Source organism: Artemia sp. Qi Xiang Cuo, chromosome 18 (genome assembly GCF_049724085.1).
Source record: "Artemia sp. Qi Xiang Cuo chromosome 18, ASM4972408v1, whole genome shotgun sequence".
Lineage (NCBI taxonomy): Eukaryota > Metazoa > Arthropoda > Branchiopoda > Anostraca > Artemiidae > Artemia > Artemia sp. Qi Xiang Cuo.
In genome coordinates, this window is record NC_142811.1 from 40,928,843 (window position 1) to 40,946,421 (window position 17,579).

The window sequence follows — 17,579 nt, forward strand, 5'->3', positions numbered from 1 at the left end:
GATCTCCGTTTCTTGGCCCTTCAGCCAGGAAGTGCAATAGGGGGCTGGGGGCCCACCATCCTGTGCTTTCACAAACCCTGTTTACCTTCCCCAGATTTCTCCAGCTACCCATTTAGAGCTGGGTGGACTCTGGCTGAGCTTACAGAGTCACACCACTGACCCTCGTCCCAGACCATATAACTGGATACACTAGGATTCGAACCCTCACCCTCTCAGACAAAGAATCCTAAATCCAGTGCCCCAATCCACTCGGCTTCCCTTCTGGGCTCCCTTGGTTAACAAGTTTTATCATGAAGGCATTTAAATCCAGATAGACTTATTTGATCATCATAAAGTCAACTTGTAGCTGCATCATTTTTCATAGGCTAAAACTATTGACCAAGGTTAAGCTTGATTCGAATAAAGTCTCGGAAATAAGTCATAAGATTCTCACTTTATTTTTTGTGTAAGTTAATTTGCTGAAACTAGGATTTTAGACCTATTGTCAGTCGATCAAATAAACGAGTGATCCGATATTTATAAGAAAAAACATAACTGTGCCAACTTGTATTAGCATTTGAGGGTAATTGTCTTTATTGTTCCCGCTCAATTTTCGAAACAGGTCTTACAGATCTTGCTAACGCCACTGCTTGTATCTCTTCGATAGCAAACCCGGTATGAGACTATTGACAGAAACATAATTAGTCTTCGACACCTGGGTTCTTTTTTTGTTAATCCAGTTTAACACAGGAGAAAAAACAAAAGTAAAAGCACGTTAGATTCTATGAAGATCAAATTCGATGAGCAGGTTAGGATATTTAAAAGAAAATATAACCACTGCTAAGCTAAAAATTGTATTTTTTGCATATGAAATGCATATGAAATATGAAATTAATCTTGATTGGGTGACTTTGGGAAAAAAAAGAGCGTGGGAGGGGGCCAAGTTGCCCTCCAATTTTTTTGGTCACTTAAAAAGAGCACTAGAACTTTGAATTTCCGTTCAAATGAGCCCTCTTACGATATTCTAGGACTTCTGGAACGATACCCCCCTGGGGAAAAAAACAAATAAACACGCATCCATGATCTTTCTTCTGGCAAAAAATACAAAATTCCACAATCTTGCATCTAGCAGCTTAAAAATTCTTTAGTAGGGTTTTCTAGTACGCTACATCTGAGGATTTAATTTTTTAAAGTTCTATGACTTTTAAGGGTTTTTCACCCTTTTTTTGCCCTGGATCGATACGATCACCCCTGGTAAAAAAAAACAAACAAATAAACACGCCCCTGATCTTTCTTCTGACAAAAAATACAAAATTCCACATTTTTGCAGATAGGAGCTTGAAACCTCTATAGTAGGGTTCTCTGATACACTGAATCTGATGGTGTGATTTTCGTTAGAAATCTATCACTTTTAGGATTTTTTCCCCCTTTTTTCGAAAATAAGTAAAATTTTCTCAGACGCGTAACTTTTGATATATATTTAAAATCAGTATAAAAATCTGATTCTTCTGATGTATCTATTGGTATCAAAATTCCGTTTTTTAGGGTTTTGGCTACGCTCCTTACTTGCAGTTCGTTACCACGAACTGTTTGACAATGGGCAAAGTTCATAACTTACAGCCCTTCCCCTGGGGACTCTGGGGGATTAAGTCATCCTCAAAGACATATTTATTAAATTTTCGACTATGCTAAACAAAATGGCTATCTCAAAATTGTGATTGAGTGACTTTGGGAAAAGAATGAGCGTGAAAGGGGGCCAAGTTGTCCTACAATTTTTTTGTCAATTAAAAACGCAAGTGTGACTTTTAATTTCTGTTAGATTCAGCCATTTTAATATATTTTAAAAAATATGGATCAATGCGATCATCCCTGGGAAAAAAAAAATAAAAGAAACAAAAAAAAATAAACACTCATCCGTGATCTTTCTTCTGACAAAAATACAAAATTCCACATTTTTGCAGATAGGAGCTTGAAACTTCCGCAGCCGCGGTTTTTGATACGCTAAATCCGATGGTGTGATTTTCATTGAGGTTCGATGACTGTTAAGGGGTTTTTCCCCTTTTTTCAAAAATAAGGCAAATTTTCTTAGGCACGTAACTTTTGATGGATAAAACTAAACTTAATGAAACTTATATATTTGAAATCATCATAAAAATTTGATTCTACTGATGTATCTATTGGTATCAAAATTCCGATTTTTGAGATTCTGTTACTATTGAGCCGGGTCGCTCCTTACTTTCAGTTCGTAACCATGAACTGTTTGATATCAAAAGAATCGGCTTATTATGCTGATTACAAATATAAAGTTTTATTAAGTTTTGTGTTACCTAGCAAAGGCTACAAGCCTGAGAAAAACTGCCTGATTTTCGAAAAAGAGGGAAAATACCCCCTAAAAGTCAGAGAACCCTATTGAAAATCACACCATCAGATTCAGCGTATTAGAGGATCCTACTGTAAAGGTTTCAAGCAGGGTGCTACCACTTTGAATAACCGTCATAAGCACCAAAAGTCATAACATCCAAAAGGAGAATCCGTCAGAACCACCAACCGTCACAACATCCCAAAAAATGTATAAGTATATATAAGAGCAATAAGTATATAATAGTTTAGAAACAAATTTCGGCTATATATTTGTACATCAGGGGGGTGGGGGTAAAGCATAGCATATATTAAATACGTAACCCAACCTAACCTAGGTATCTTTTCCCCCCTAAACCCCCAAAAAGTATAGTTTTAAATTTTGGATGTTGTGACGGTTGGTGGTTCTGACGGATATGTCCTGACGGTTGGATGTTATTACGCCTTTCTGTTTCAAACTCCTGTCTGAAAAAATGTGGAATTTCGTATTTTTTACCAGAAGAATGATCACAGGTGCCTGTTGTTTTTTTCCCCCAGGGGTGATCGTATCGACCCAGTGATTCTAGAATGTCGGGAGAGAGGTCATTCGAACAGAAATTAAAAGTTCTAGTGCTCTTTTTAAGTCACCAAGAAGATTGGAGAGCAACTAGACTCCTCCCACGCCCCTTTTTTTCAAAAACCGGCGATTCAATATTTGAGAGTGCCATTTTGTTCAGCATAGTTGAAAGGCCCAATAAATATCCTTTGCAGTCAACATAACCCCCGCAGCCCCCGGGGAAAGGCCTTTAAGTTATAAATTTTGCCCTTTGTTTACGCATAGTATTTGTTACTGGGAAGTATGCTTACTTTTTTAGGGTGGGGGGGGGGAGAATTTTCTGCTGGGATAACTTTCTAAGGGTAGAATTTTCCATGTGGAGGGAAGTTCGGGGGGGGGGTGAACTTTAAAGGGGAAATTTTATCATGGGGGACGTTCCCGTAATTCATGTACGAAATTATTTTTATATGTCTTGCTTTAGCTTTACCGACTCAATTTTACCTACGGAGATGTTGAGGGTAATTGTCCTGGTTAAATTTTCACCGGGATTTAATTGTCCATAGGATATTTCCGTGGGAAGGGGATTTTTCCGTGTAAATTTAGCCAGATTTTCTGGCATTATTTAAAAAACGATCAGAAATTAAGTAAAAAAATAAATATTCATTTATTTATTTGTTTATGCATGTATGTATTTGTAAATTTTTCCCCCACAACGGCTCCATATTTTTGTTTTAAAATTGGCACCCAGGGATATTTTGACTGAAAAAAAAACCATCTAGATGGGTCACAAGCTTGAGAAATTTTTTAAGAGCCCTAATTTCAAAAAAGAATTCATATGAGTAACGTCATATCTATGAACATATTTCAAAAGCACAATTACGTCATTTCCGCGTCAGGAGCTGTTCTTTCATTTTTAGTATCTATGGCGCATGTAAAAATACACAAAAACATGGCTAAGTATTAAATATCAAATGTAATGATTCTATTTACAAAAGATATTTCCAGCAGTTTGATAATATCTCAAGGACATAAACATAAATTAACTATTGCTCAAAATGAACAAACTAGAGCATCAAATGAGACAAGATCAAGAGGACGACCTTAAAAAACGTAAATCCGCAATCGGTGAAAATGAACATTCTAGACCATCAAATGTGACATGACTAATCCAAGCAGCTAAGGCAAAGGGTATTGAAAAAAATATCTGATCTATTGATAAAGAAAATGAACAAAAAAATATGTGGTTAGAATACTGGCTAAAAAGAAAATTATGAGTCGAAAACGAAATTGAATAAAAAAGAAATACGCGTTATTAGTTAAGCGGCAGCGAAATTTGCAAAGACTAAAAAACGAAACTGAAATATAAATAAATGCGTGGTTAAAAGATAAGCAGCAGTGGAAATTGCAACGAGTCAAAAACGAAAGTTAAGAACAGATTATATGCGGTCACTGAAAAAAATTCTGAAGTAATGATGAACGAAATTGAAAGACAAAGACATATGCGGTTAAAAGATAAGCGCCAGCGAGACTTACAGCGAGGGAAAAAAGTGAAGTACAAAAAATGCGGTTACAAGACACATGACAATGGAAATCAGGACGAATCAAAAATTAAAGTGAAGAACAAAGAAATATGTGGCTAAAAGATATGTGACAGTGGAGATATTGTAAGAAATATTGCGAGACACAAAAAACTATGCCAAAGGTTACATGAAAATGCGAAAATGTCCAGGATAATGTAAATCAGCCTGCTGCTTCACTGGAGCAACAGCCTTGGATACGAGACAAGTGAGAATGAAAATCGATATATATAAAAGCCTGTATATCACATTACAAACAAATTATTGTGAAACACATGCAAAAAGTCAAGGATGATGTAAATCAGCCTCCTGCTTCACTGGAGCAACAGCATCGGATATGAGACAAGTGACTATGAAAATGGTGGAAAGAAAAAGATGGAATATCGAGTGGCTTTCCACTCTCTGAAATCATCTACACCAGGCAGTGCCTACCAAGCGTGGTGGGAGTGTGCAAAGAACGGCGGACCTGTGAGAGCTATACCAAGAGTGTTGGAACTATGCCAAGCACGATGGATATGGGACAAGCCTGGTAAAAGGACGCGACTTTGATCATCATAGCAAGCTGGGAATCTACATTACACACTTACTAGTTAAAATTAAAGAGCCGTAATAATCACATCACTGTCACATCACATCAAAAATACAAGTACATCAAAATGCATCACATAAAATACATCAAACACAAAGATTCATTTATTCCAAATCAAACCAAAATATTTCTTCAAAACCACTGTTTTCATGCGCTGAATGACTGGTAGATTCTTCGTTGTCTCCCGATCCCTTCTGTGTATTTTTCTTGTTGTCCACGTCAACTAGACTTGACCTTCTTTTCTTCCCTCTTTTGGTTTCTTGAGACGAGCTTGGCTCTCTGATGTTCATATCCTCTGAGACCATAGGCTCTCTGATTTTTATATTCCTTACCAACCTCGAGTCTAAAATTTCAGGTAGTAAGGATTCATTCCAGAAAGCTTCAAGCTTTGGAAATACTTTCGCCCAGTATTCTTTTGACCGGTGAACTGTAATTATTTCCCAGTCATCAATGGAGTTAAAAACTATCAAGTGCCATATCATTCTATCTAGTATCTCGAGTTGACCTTTTATCTGGGAAAAATACCAATGATTTTTTTTAACTGAAGACCTTTACTGGATAATTCAATAAAACATCCTTTGACTAGATTTTTGGACTGAGCAGCATCAAAAATGGTTTTGAATTCCGGTATATTATGTACAGTTTTTATCTCTATAGGTGTGCCATCAGAGAGCAATCCATCTAAAGATGAACCAAGATATTGATGCTGTGGATGCACACTAAGTCCTATTTCATCTCCCTTTATGACATTTAAGTTGAATTTCTTTTCATACGCTTCTAGGGCAACTACTTCTAAATCCAAACCCTTTTTCATAAGGGCAGAGCAGAATCTAGGTCCCAGATTTCGAATTTGCTTAACAATTGGGGCAACTCTAGTGCTATTTTTTCTAGTTGCAATTCTATGAAAATAACTGCTTGTTATTCTCCTAGATCTCTCTTCAACCCAGTTCTCATTTTTTGATTGCCCCTTGGTATTATAAAACAAACGGCTAATACTGGCACTATCCAATTTTAAATGTTGCTTAGTATATATTTGTCTGGCTGAGCTTATTTCATCAGAAGTCATATCTGGCTTATTGCAGTTTGGTCCATAGTCCCGATCGCCAAAGTTGTTATTTCTGTTTTTTAACTTAGCAAAATGTTTTCCTCCAAGAGAACTATAATAACTGGTCAAATTACGTTTAGATCTTAAGCGATGTTCTGCTGTTTTTTTGCAATACTTTTTCGTCAAGCAAGAAGGACTGGACCTAAAAATATTTTTCCAAGCTAATTGATGCCATTTCGGACCTAAATTATAAGCAAGGCTGGCTCCATTTACTCTTGTTTGGTATGAACCTCCCTTAGACCGGCTTATTTGCTTTCCCCCGATGAACTTTGCAACAAATGACTTGTAGCTTTCAGCTAAGTTTGTAGTTGCGTCATTTTGGAGCTGCTCTGCTTTTCGACATACAATCTCTACCCCTGTCATAACATCCTCAAACACGTGCATGGGAAAAGTATTCCACCGACTTTCTATTTTATCATTAAGGAATTTAGGGCAACCGGAATCGCATTTTGTGTGGTTTCCAAAAACATGGTACGGACCTCTTTTTAACAGGTTCTTCAATTCTTCCGCTGTTCCATTATTGTCGGAATTTATTTTGATCGAACCCCTTAAATTTTTGGTCAATTGCTGGATAATTCCTCTGGGAAGAAATTTGGTGTACAAACCTTTCTTATTTTTGCACAAGTTATATAGATGCGTTGTATAGTTCTTTGTGACGTGATTTGCACATTCATCTTTCCGTATGTTTGAACCGTAAGAGACACACTGTTTTAGCTTATAAAAAACACTTGAATCACCGTCACCAATAAACTCTAAAAACTGTAATCCATGCATCTCTTCACTGGAACGAAAGCCTTCAACTAGAATGTCTGTTTCCATGCTCTTCGAATTTCCGTTATAGTTCAGAAAGCAGAAATGGTCTTTAGGACTTACTTTAGAGTTAGCAGAAGAAAAACACATATAACAGTATTTATTTTTTATGCCAACATATAACAGTTTTTTCGTAAATGCATCTATGATAACCGCAACACATCCTTTGGCTGAATAATCATGCCCTTTGCTACGCTTATTCCACCCTCCATCACATATCACTTTTGTCCAGTATGAGTCCTCTTTATACCCATGTTCATGAATGGCTAATTGTAAGGCCTCTCGTCCATTTTCTCGCAAAATTTCCGACAAACTATTCATCCAAGCTGTCTTTCAATACGGGAATAAACTATTTGCGACATTGGCTTCACTCCAAGCACTCCGAAGAGTTCACACAGTGTAGAATATCCACCTCCAGTGCCCATGGCTCCCCAAACAGCCTTCAAATTCAAGCAACCTTTTAAAATTGAGTCTTTTTTTGAGAAAGTAACCTGTTTACTTTCTGTAGTAAAGCTTGAAAGATATTCTTTTACACTTGTTACTGGACATTCTGGTTCATTTTTAATCCTCTTTTCCCAGTTACACTTTTTACATTTAACTTTCAGTTCAGTTTGCAGGCCTTTCTTTTCTAATTGTTTTATTATCAAATTTTCATATGATAGTCTACAACTGATCTTGTGTGTGAATACAGAAGCTACTTCACAGAGGAAATGTCTTAGATTTACAATGCAGTTTCCATCTGGAATTCCAGATAAGTCAATATCGGTAAATGTTGCCGACCCATCGATACCAGAAGAACCTTCACCGCTTCCCAAATTCTGTGCTTCGTTTAGTTTAGGATTTACTGAAAGTTCGTCTGTAATTTCAGATGAGGTTGAAAAATCATCTTTTTGTTCTCCAAGCTGTATCTTCCTAAAAAATGAAACATAAAAAGGAATGTTGGTTGATAAACCCATCATTCACAACATATATACACATAAGGGAAGTAATTATTGATGTATTGGAAACACTACTACTACTAACAACTGACCGCAGCACCAAGTCACCTGAGGCCAACACAGCTACACACGCTCCCAATCCATCTTATTCTATTCAAAGCACCCCTTTTACACCCTCCTTGGAAGTTCCCATTTCCCTTAAATCTTTCTTTATGACATCATTCCACTCCAACCGCAGACGACCTGCTTTCCGTTTAGCCCTAGGTGGTTGGCCGAAAAGAAAAAATCTTCAGCAGTCTGTCATCTCTCATCCCTCGCCCTAGCCATCTCAAACTTTCTCTCATTATAGTCTTAGAAAGTGGGATTTGACCACTCTGGGACAACTCCGGATTGACTACTCCCTCTTAATTTATTAACATGTCAATATAACATTTTATTATCATGCCGTCTAGCTGCATCTTCCAGATCCTCGGCAATTTTATCCAAGATCTCCACTTCACACCTCCTGAGTTCATATTTTATGCTTTCTTCACTTTCATTACATTTCTTTTATTTTCATATGATCTATTGGAAGTGCTATGTTTTATACAGCTCATAAGGATAGACATAACTTTACAAATCTCAGGATTAGCTCAGGGATAGATTTTTGTTTGTTCCGTATAGAAACTACTATAAAAAAAAAGCCGAAGTAAAGCTTATTGCATATCATTATATACCAGAACTCCAGTGTCAAGGCCCTGGGATGTCGTCTTCATAGCTTCACAGGTCTGATAGCTGGAAACCAGGCGCGAGAAAGGCCCCCTACCCCCCCGCCTCGCCAAAAAAACAAAGCTAAAAAACTTTCAAGCAAGTTTGTTTCCTCTATTGGATATCCTGGAGGCAAGTAGTTAATCTTCCTCCAAATCACAAAACATCCTTTCACCTGAAAAAAATTTTTATTGTTTGTGTAGAGCTGGTAAGATTTTTCCGCATCCTCCTCCATAAAATTACATTTTACGTGCCTGGGAAGCCTAATGTGAATTTGTCTCCTAACCATTGTACATATAAAAAATTTTTTTCCTATAAATTTCAGATTGAAAGAGATGTAAAACCAGAACCCATCGGAAGCAATTTTAAAATCTTCTGGACTGGATGGAATGAACATAGTATATGTAATATTTACTTACCGGTATTTTAAATTCAGCCACCTTCTCTTTATAATTTTCTTCCTCATGGCTCAAAGGTCTTTTTGACAGTTTCTATCCGAAAGTCATAATGATATACAGAACAGAGTCCAATCAGAATTGCGGGCTTTCTTCCTATTGGCTGACGAAATAACGCTACCAAGCGGGAAACAGTGGGAAAATAAAGTAAAAATCGAGCAGTTTTTTTATTTGCATTTTTTTGCTTTTGTATTTAGTTTAGTTTGGGATAGACATCAGACACTTTCTGTAATCATTGTAGATTATAAAACTGCATACTGTCCAAAATTCTAGCCTTTGGAGCAGATTATAAAATCTTTTGGAGCTTTGGAGCAGCCTTATAGCAATAAAATAATGAAAACTAAAAATAATTTTTTGCACCTTCAAAAAAAAGAAAATTAATAATTCTGTAAACAACATTTTTTTTAAATACCAGTAGATTCAACTGAAAAAATATCTACTTTCATTTCCCATCTACTAAATTTTTATTCAACAAACTAAAATAACTTGGTTTCTTTTTTTCGACAAAAGATAACAAATATATAGAAAAAGTGAAACCAACATTATTTTACTTTCTAACTCAGGAGTCGTCAAAAAAAAAATCAGCGCAAAATCACTTATATCGCAGCAGTTATTCCCGATTTCCTACCATAGGGAAAATAGCATTAACCACTAATAAAGACGATTAGCCTTAAGAAACATTTCTGGTTCACTGAGATGATGAATAGATTGGATTTTGCAAGTCAATGTCACTGGATAGAAATTATTAGGCGACACATTATTAAGCACCATAAGGTATAGCCTATGACATTTTGTGATTTTTTCAAAGATAAATATTTGTCTAATAGATCAAACAAAATCAAAAAATGGTTAGCTAATAACACAGAAGTAAAGACCCAAAACTTTAGGGTGGGATATTAAAGAATTTCCTTCTACAGTTGGAATCCATTTCCTTCTTATTCACATCCATTTATGATGCTCGGGGATTTTAATATTGACCTTCAGGAGCTTGACACGACCGTTTCTATGGATTTTTTGCAGCTTTGTATATCCTATGGTTTATTTCCTACTATTAATATATGCACACGAGTCACCACCTCATCATCGAAGCTTATTGACAATATTTTTTCAAGTTTGGATTTTTCAGCTCAAAGAGTTATTATTACAGATGTATCAGATTATTTTGGAATTTCAACAAGACTTGAGGTTTGTATTCCCCCAAAGCCAGCACCAATAATTCCAAAGAGTCCAATCCCCGTGTTTAGCCAGAGTAACCTTCAAAAGTTTAAGCAGAAAATAGCAAAAGTCGATTGGAACAGTTTGGTCGATCTTACGGATGATATAAATATGAGCTTTCAAAGATTTTATGATATGCTGATTTTGATAATGACAAAGACTTGTATGATGGCTCGTTCACTATCAAGAAGAAAGAATCCTAAGAAACCATGGCTGTCGCCTAGCTTGTTACGTTGTATTAACAAAAGAGATCAACTTTATAAAAATTATAGGAATGACCTTAATAAGTTACTGAGAAATGTTAAAATAAAATATTTTGAAAACAAATTCACTGAAACTTGTGGTAACACTGCAAAAACATGGAAAATAATTAAAAGGGTGATATCGACAGAAAATTATATTTTCTCCGATGAAGTAGTAATTAATTTATGAATTTATTGTAAAACCGTTAAGTTTAGACAAGAAACACAGACGGAGCAAAAATAAAAGAAAATAAGAAAATGAAAAACGAAAAGACGCTTCAACAGAAACAATAATGAAAAAGAAAGAAAAACGAAACAAGACACTTACACTTAACCTAAGAAGGAGAAAAGGAAATTCAAATTACTGATGAAAACTACTGGATTAGTATGGGCCACCACTGATGAGTTTGACAATTATTATTGAATTTAAAAATCTGTTTTTCTGCCGTTTTCAGTGGATCCATGATATTGTAAATCCCGATTTATTTTTGTATTCCTGGTCCAAGGTGGGTGAGGAATGGTTTGCCAACGAATAAACCAGAAGAGGTATGCGATGCTCTTTCTCAACATTTTGGTAATATTGGCATCGCTTTATCTTCCCGTATTGTACCTTCTGGTGATGATCCTCCTTTGGAGTTTTTTTTTATGAAGACTCCAATTGATATTTCTATGTATATGAAACTCTTCTCTCGTGATGAAGTAGAGAAAATTATTTTTGGGATGAAAAGTACTTTGGCTGGTAGATTCACCTAATTTTCTTGTGTTAAAAACAGTTTTTCCTTATATTGCTGATGTTTTTTTATTTCCCTTATTAATATCCCGATTTATTTTTGTATTCCTGGTCCAAGGTGGGTGAGGAATGGTTTGCCAACGAATAAACCAGAAGGGGTATGTGGTGCTCTTTCTCAACATTTTGCTAATATTGGCGTAACTCTATCTTCCCGTACTGTACCTTCTGATGATGATCCTCCTTTGGATTTTTTTAATGAAGACTCCAATTGATATTTCTGTGTATATGAAACCCCTCTCTAGTGATGAAGTAGATAAAATTATTTTTGGGATGAAAAGTACTTTGGCTGGTAGATTCACCTAATTTTCTTGTGTTAAAAACAGCTTTTCCTTATATTGTTGATGTTATTCCTGTGTCTTTGAAACAGGAAAAGTTTCCTGATTGCTTGAAAGGCAATAGAATACCTCTTATTTTTAAAGGTGGTAATAAGAATAATCCTGGAAATTATTGGCTTATTTTGGCCTCATCTGTCATTTCGCGTGTTCTAAAAATGTATATTAACACTAGAATATATGATCATTTGGAACTGCATAAACTGTTAAATCCAATTCAATTTGGTTTCAGGAAGGATAGGACTACAGAGTTGACATTATCATATATAACTTCGGTAATTAATGGAGCTCTTGATAATAGTCTTAAAGTAGCTGGTTTAGTTCTAGATTTGATTAAGTCATTTGACACTGTTGACCACCCAATAATATTGCGAAAATTTGAATCTTATGGACTAAAAGGGGCTACTTTGGCTTTGCTTCATGATTACCTCCAAAATAGGGAGCAGTACATTCACCTTAATGGATTTTCTTCAAGTAGAAGTCTTGTTAAATGTGGTGTCCCCCAGGGCTCTGTATTAGGTCCTACTCTTTTTTTTGATTTTTATTAATAATCTGCCAAATGCTGTTGCAACTACTTCTAGAATTAGGGATTTTAGTCGATCCTGCACCTTCTGGGTTCAGGATCACTATACCGTTATTTGCTGATAATGCGACAAATTAATGCAGCAATGACTAAGACATGTCTATGGTTGAAGGTAAACCGGCTCGACCTAAACATAAATAAGTCAAATTTTGTTATCTTTTCGCGGTCTCCAAATTATTATCCTTAGATTTCTGAAACAGCTTCACCTAAGGAAATTGTTAAGCATTCAAGTTCCATTACGTACCTTGGGATCATGATTGGCGGAAATTCATCAGTTAAGTACCATGTGAAAGCTGTAAGTAAAATTCTATCGCGGAATTTAGGGATTACCCGTAAAATAAGACACTTTTTTCCTTGATACGTTTTACGGTTATTATATTGGTCTCTGATAAATCCGTATATTTTGTACTGTTCGTCTGTATGGCTTGGTACTTCCCCCTCAATACTTTACCCAATGCCTGTACTGCAGAATAATGCTATTAGATCATTTTGTTAAATAGGGAACCAAAATTCGGTCAGGTCAATGTACAGTAATTAATATAATGCCTGCAGCTGGATTGCGCGATTTTTATACACTGGTTTTTATGTATAAGTATTGTTATACGTGCCTTCCAGACCGTATTACAGGAATATTTCGGGAAAGGTCCAATGTTCATTGTCACGAAACTCTGACAAGTGGAGATATTGAGGTTCCTCACCTAGTTTCTAGTAGGACTGCTTTTTCAGTTATTTATAGAGGGGCTAAGCTGTTTAATAAGCCTGTCCCAAGTACCAAGGAGTTACCCATTAGTCAATTTAAAACTGAGCTACGTGTGGGGTTGCTTGGTAAGTATACCTTCGAAACAGATTGAGATTGATGGAATTAAATTTGACAGTAATTATTTTTTTTTGTTTTTTTTTTGCTTCAGGATCATGATATCATGTTGTTTTATTGTGCATAAATTATTTATGAAAGTTTATTTTTCGGAACACGGTTTCAACCTTCTGCTTATTTTAGATTATAATTGTTTTTGTTTTTTTTTTTATTGTTTTTTTTTTTTTTTTGTAGCACACCCTCGCAAGCGACGCTTATGGTTTGCTACCGAATGATTCGGTCTCTGTTTTTTTTTTTTTTATAAATTGCTATTACTACCTTACTACCTATAGCTGTGGGATCCGATGACCAGAATATGTGATTTAGATCCAAACATTTTCTTCAGGAAGATCCTTTGGACCAATCTTAGAAGGAATCCCTCTTATTCACTTAGTCAACAGGTACAGATAATACCATTTGACATACTTAATAAGCCTTAGTTATAATCCTATCTGGCAAGGTATTTTATCTGGAAACAATTTTTCGTTTCATAAATATAGCCAAAAATATCAAAGAGTACTGTGAGTATTTAATTATTTTTCATGGAGCTCTCAATGCAAAGAAGGGGGGGGGGTAAATTTATGCATTTTCATGCATTCTGTTTTTCATTCATATTCTTTTGTTCAAACAAAAGGTCTCTTCCTTCATCTTAGCTAAAAACCAACATAGACTCATAGACTCATAGACTCATTTATTTATAAACAACTATCGTAGCCGTGGCCGAAGCCCCGACTAAATGGCGCTGTTTAGTACATTACATAAAACTGGTCACTGGCGGTTTAAATAACTGACAAAAAAAGGCACGAAAGAATTGCCGTGACGGGTTGTTCGACACTTTGGCGGCACTAGTTGATTTTTATGGCGGGTGTTGGCGGTGATAGGTGCAGGAGGGGGAAGCAACGAACGGTGTTTCTGGGACGAAAGAAGGGACTGCCCAAAATTGCACATTAACTGTAAGCGCCTATCACGCAACGTAGGCAGTCGTAAGGTACTAAGGGCAGCCTCATAAGAGTTGTATTTCGGGCCTAGTATCACTTTCACTGCCCGTTTTTGAATGGCTTCCAGATCTTCACTTAGGTATTCAATATTATGAGCCTGAGGGCCCCACACAGGACACGCATATTCAAGGATTGGGCGCACATACGTGACGTAAACCGTCTTCAGCTGACTTTGTGAGAAACCCAGTCGGCGCAAGGTAATTAGCGACTGTAATGCGTAACTACCTTTTTTCACCAGACCGGCGATGTGCGCGCTAAATGAACAGTCGTCACTGAAAGTAACCCCGAGAATCACTGAGGTAGAGGTAGTAGGGTACCAAGGAACCAGGAATGATAGGTCACTCTTAAGCGGATTAAACATCATGACTTTTGTGTTAGTCATAGGAATCTGGAGGTCGTATCATATACACGCCTCGATAACGGAGTTCATGATCACTCTGCTGAACTGGGGAAACACGTCTGACTTTACAGCCAGATCTTTTGGAAGTAGGGAGAGATCGTCACCGTATTTGAATCTGTCTTCAAACTCGAGGATAATGTAGTTAATTACCGCTAAAAACAAAAGAGCTGCCAGCTTAGTGCCTTGTGGTGCGCCACACGTTAGTTCAGCCCACTCAGAGTTTAAGTCACTAGGGAAGAGAGCATAGACACACTGACAGCGGTTACGCAGGAAGTCAACAACTAAGAGCAAAATATGCTTCCTAGCGCCCATCTTTTTGAGGTTATTTGCTGCTGTATAGTGGCGGATCAAGTCAAAAGCCTTACGATAGTCGACTAAAAGCAGGTCAACGAGGCTACTGCCTTTGTCCAACCACTCGGTAATCAGGTGGTAGAGACGTACTAGATAATGCGTCGTACTACTCCCTTTCAAGCAGCCGTACTGAAACGGATCTAGGGCTGGCTGAACTTGGGCTAGGAGCTCTCTATAAATAAAAGATTCAGTCACTTTAGCCATATTAGGCGTAATAGAAATCGGACGAAGCTGATTGCAGGACTTCGGGTCTTTGACTTTAGGTAAGACGCGGACGTAGGCTTTTTTCCAAGCACTCGGGAATTTGTGCTCCTTGAACGACTGATTGATCACTGATGAGAGTGGTTTTGCTAAAAACCTCTGAAATACCTGAGGGGAGGTTAATTATTCTCACACTCTTGGTGCAGAAACATGTCATAATGCACATAAATTTGGATATATGAACTTGAATTGCTTGTTTCAAGGCGAAAAAGTTAAAATGGTTATTTGGACAAAGAGATTGGGGGATTCAACCTCTAGATAGGGAGGATTTACCTGGGGGGGGGGGTCAAACCTTAAATTCATTTTTGAAAAATAAAGAATTAATTGAGGAGCCATGCTTAAAAATTTTGTAACTGAAGATTCTAAGTAATTGAAAAAAAACATACAAAGCAATGCATTTTAAATAGTGACCCTTTCAATACTCAAAATACGATGAGTATTCTGAGTATTATACAATGCTCAAAATCAAACATATTGTTTGATTTTAGGCTCTCACATAATCCTAGAAATTCTGAGTATTATACAATGCTCAAAATCAAACATGTTGTTTGATTTTAGGCTCTCACATAATCCTAGAAGTGGGGAAATATGAGAAAATTTATTAGCATCAGCACGTGAGTTTTTACATTCTGTTCTTCAAGTGTTTAGGAACAGCCTAAACCCTTGAACAGCCTAAACACCAAAGACTTACTTAAAAAAGACACAAACAAAAGCAAATAAAGTTGTCAGGTAATGATTTTATGGCAAAAAAGAAGAAAAATGAAAAATATAACTGATTAGCAGGAATGAACTTGGGCCTAAAAAATTTTTTAATAAAAAACATAGCCAAAAATTTACCAGAGACCACAAGAAACTCAAATTTCAAAGAAAAACAAATTCTATCTTTTCTAACAGGTACATTCTAAGAACTGTTTGATGGGCGAGAGATATGTTCAAAGTAAGTGGATGGGATGAAGCTTGAATTTATTAGAAATTTAAGGAGGGGGATGAAGGAATTCTCTTGTTCTGAATATTAGACACATGGAAGTTCCACCTAGGAATACTAAATATTGGAAATCTGTAGAGTTTTATGCTTGTCGGTGTCATTTGAGGGAGGATATGCTGAATAAGAAGTGAAGAGAGATGGCTAGGAAGCAAAATGAAAGAGAATAGCATCAATGACAAAGAATAAATAAGAAACAAAAAGAACTAGATCTTATAACTGCTGAGCAATATATAAACTAGCCTAGCCTCAGAAATTCAGAATAAGATTGGATGCTTACAAGAGTGGATGAGGAAACTGTTTTAAACATGATAACAACAAAAAGAAGAAACAACAGGAAACTGAATTCACCAAAGCAATAATTTTTTGCCATCTTAGTTAATAGTTTAGAAGTTTTCAAATTATATTAAGCATAGCAATATTTCTGCTCAAAGTATAGATGCAATGAAATAAAAGAACTTTAGAAAAATTACCTTGATAAAGCATACTCTTTGAGACCAGATGACAATTTCATGGCTGAAAATGTTCCAATGCATCCTCGAAGCCGTTTCTCTTTCCCAATTTTCCAAGTTACAAAAAGGGGGCTGAAAAAAGATCACCACCAGCAATTAAATGGCTTAAATATGCTTTTTTCAATAATTTTTCTTATAGCTATAAGCATAGGCGCACATACCTCAGGACTAGGGGAGGGTCGAATATATATATATATATATATATATATATATATATATATATATATATATATATATATATATATATATATATATATATATATATATATATATATATATATATATATATGTACTGCGTACATATATATATGTACTATATATATATATGTACATATATATATATGTATATATATATATATGTACTGCGAAGGGCAGTACATTTTTCCTTTAAAAGATCTTTTCAAAAAGGATCTTTTAGAGAAATATTAAGGGTTGGGAGCCTTTTATATTCTATTGGAGATACCCCCCCCTATGTGTTCAGGTATAGCTACAGACTTAAGAACACAATACAAATAGAAAATAAAATTTATACTGTACAGGGAAATATTCAAGCCCAATGATTTGCAGGTCATGACTAACCCACCCCAAGGATGATGGCGTAGCAAGCGCTGAATAGCTGCTTTGCACCCATGCCTAGTTTAGCTTGCTAGTGTTCCTAGTTTCTTGTCCTGGCAATGTAAGTAATCAAAGACTTCGCCCTTTTGACTTTGTTTAGTGCAGTATTCATGCCAGACATAATCGAAAAATCGACTATTTTCAAACTTTATTCACTTTGACACGTAGTGGCGCCATCTATATACGTCACTATGGCAATTTGAACTCCTAAAAGGCCACCAGATGGCAATGTTGTGACCTTGCCGATAATCACCTAAAGACGCACACGCAGAGGCAAGCGCGGAGGCAAAAGGAATAAGTCAGATTATATCCCAGTGCATGTTTCTGATCTGTTGACCAGATTAAAGACTAA

General features: G+C 36.2%; 2 protein-coding genes across 2 annotated transcripts in view; both read right to left on the reverse strand.

The window, feature by feature from the left end:
- The window catches only part of LOC148941499 (uncharacterized protein CG5902), a 54,816-nt gene that overhangs the window by 13,156 nt on the left and 24,081 nt on the right, over positions 1-17,579 (reverse strand). The window contains exon 2 of the mRNA XM_089104410.1: positions 16,574-16,684. Coding sequence (XP_088960536.1) covers positions 16,574-16,684 — 111 coding nt within the window. The remainder of the gene's footprint in view (positions 1-16,573; positions 16,685-17,579) is intronic.
- LOC148941500 (uncharacterized) lies at positions 5,143-12,510 on the reverse strand. The gene is given in 4 exon segments (XM_089104569.1): positions 5,143-5,579; positions 5,582-7,279; positions 7,282-7,865; positions 12,500-12,510. Coding segments are annotated over 4 exon segments (2,730 nt in total).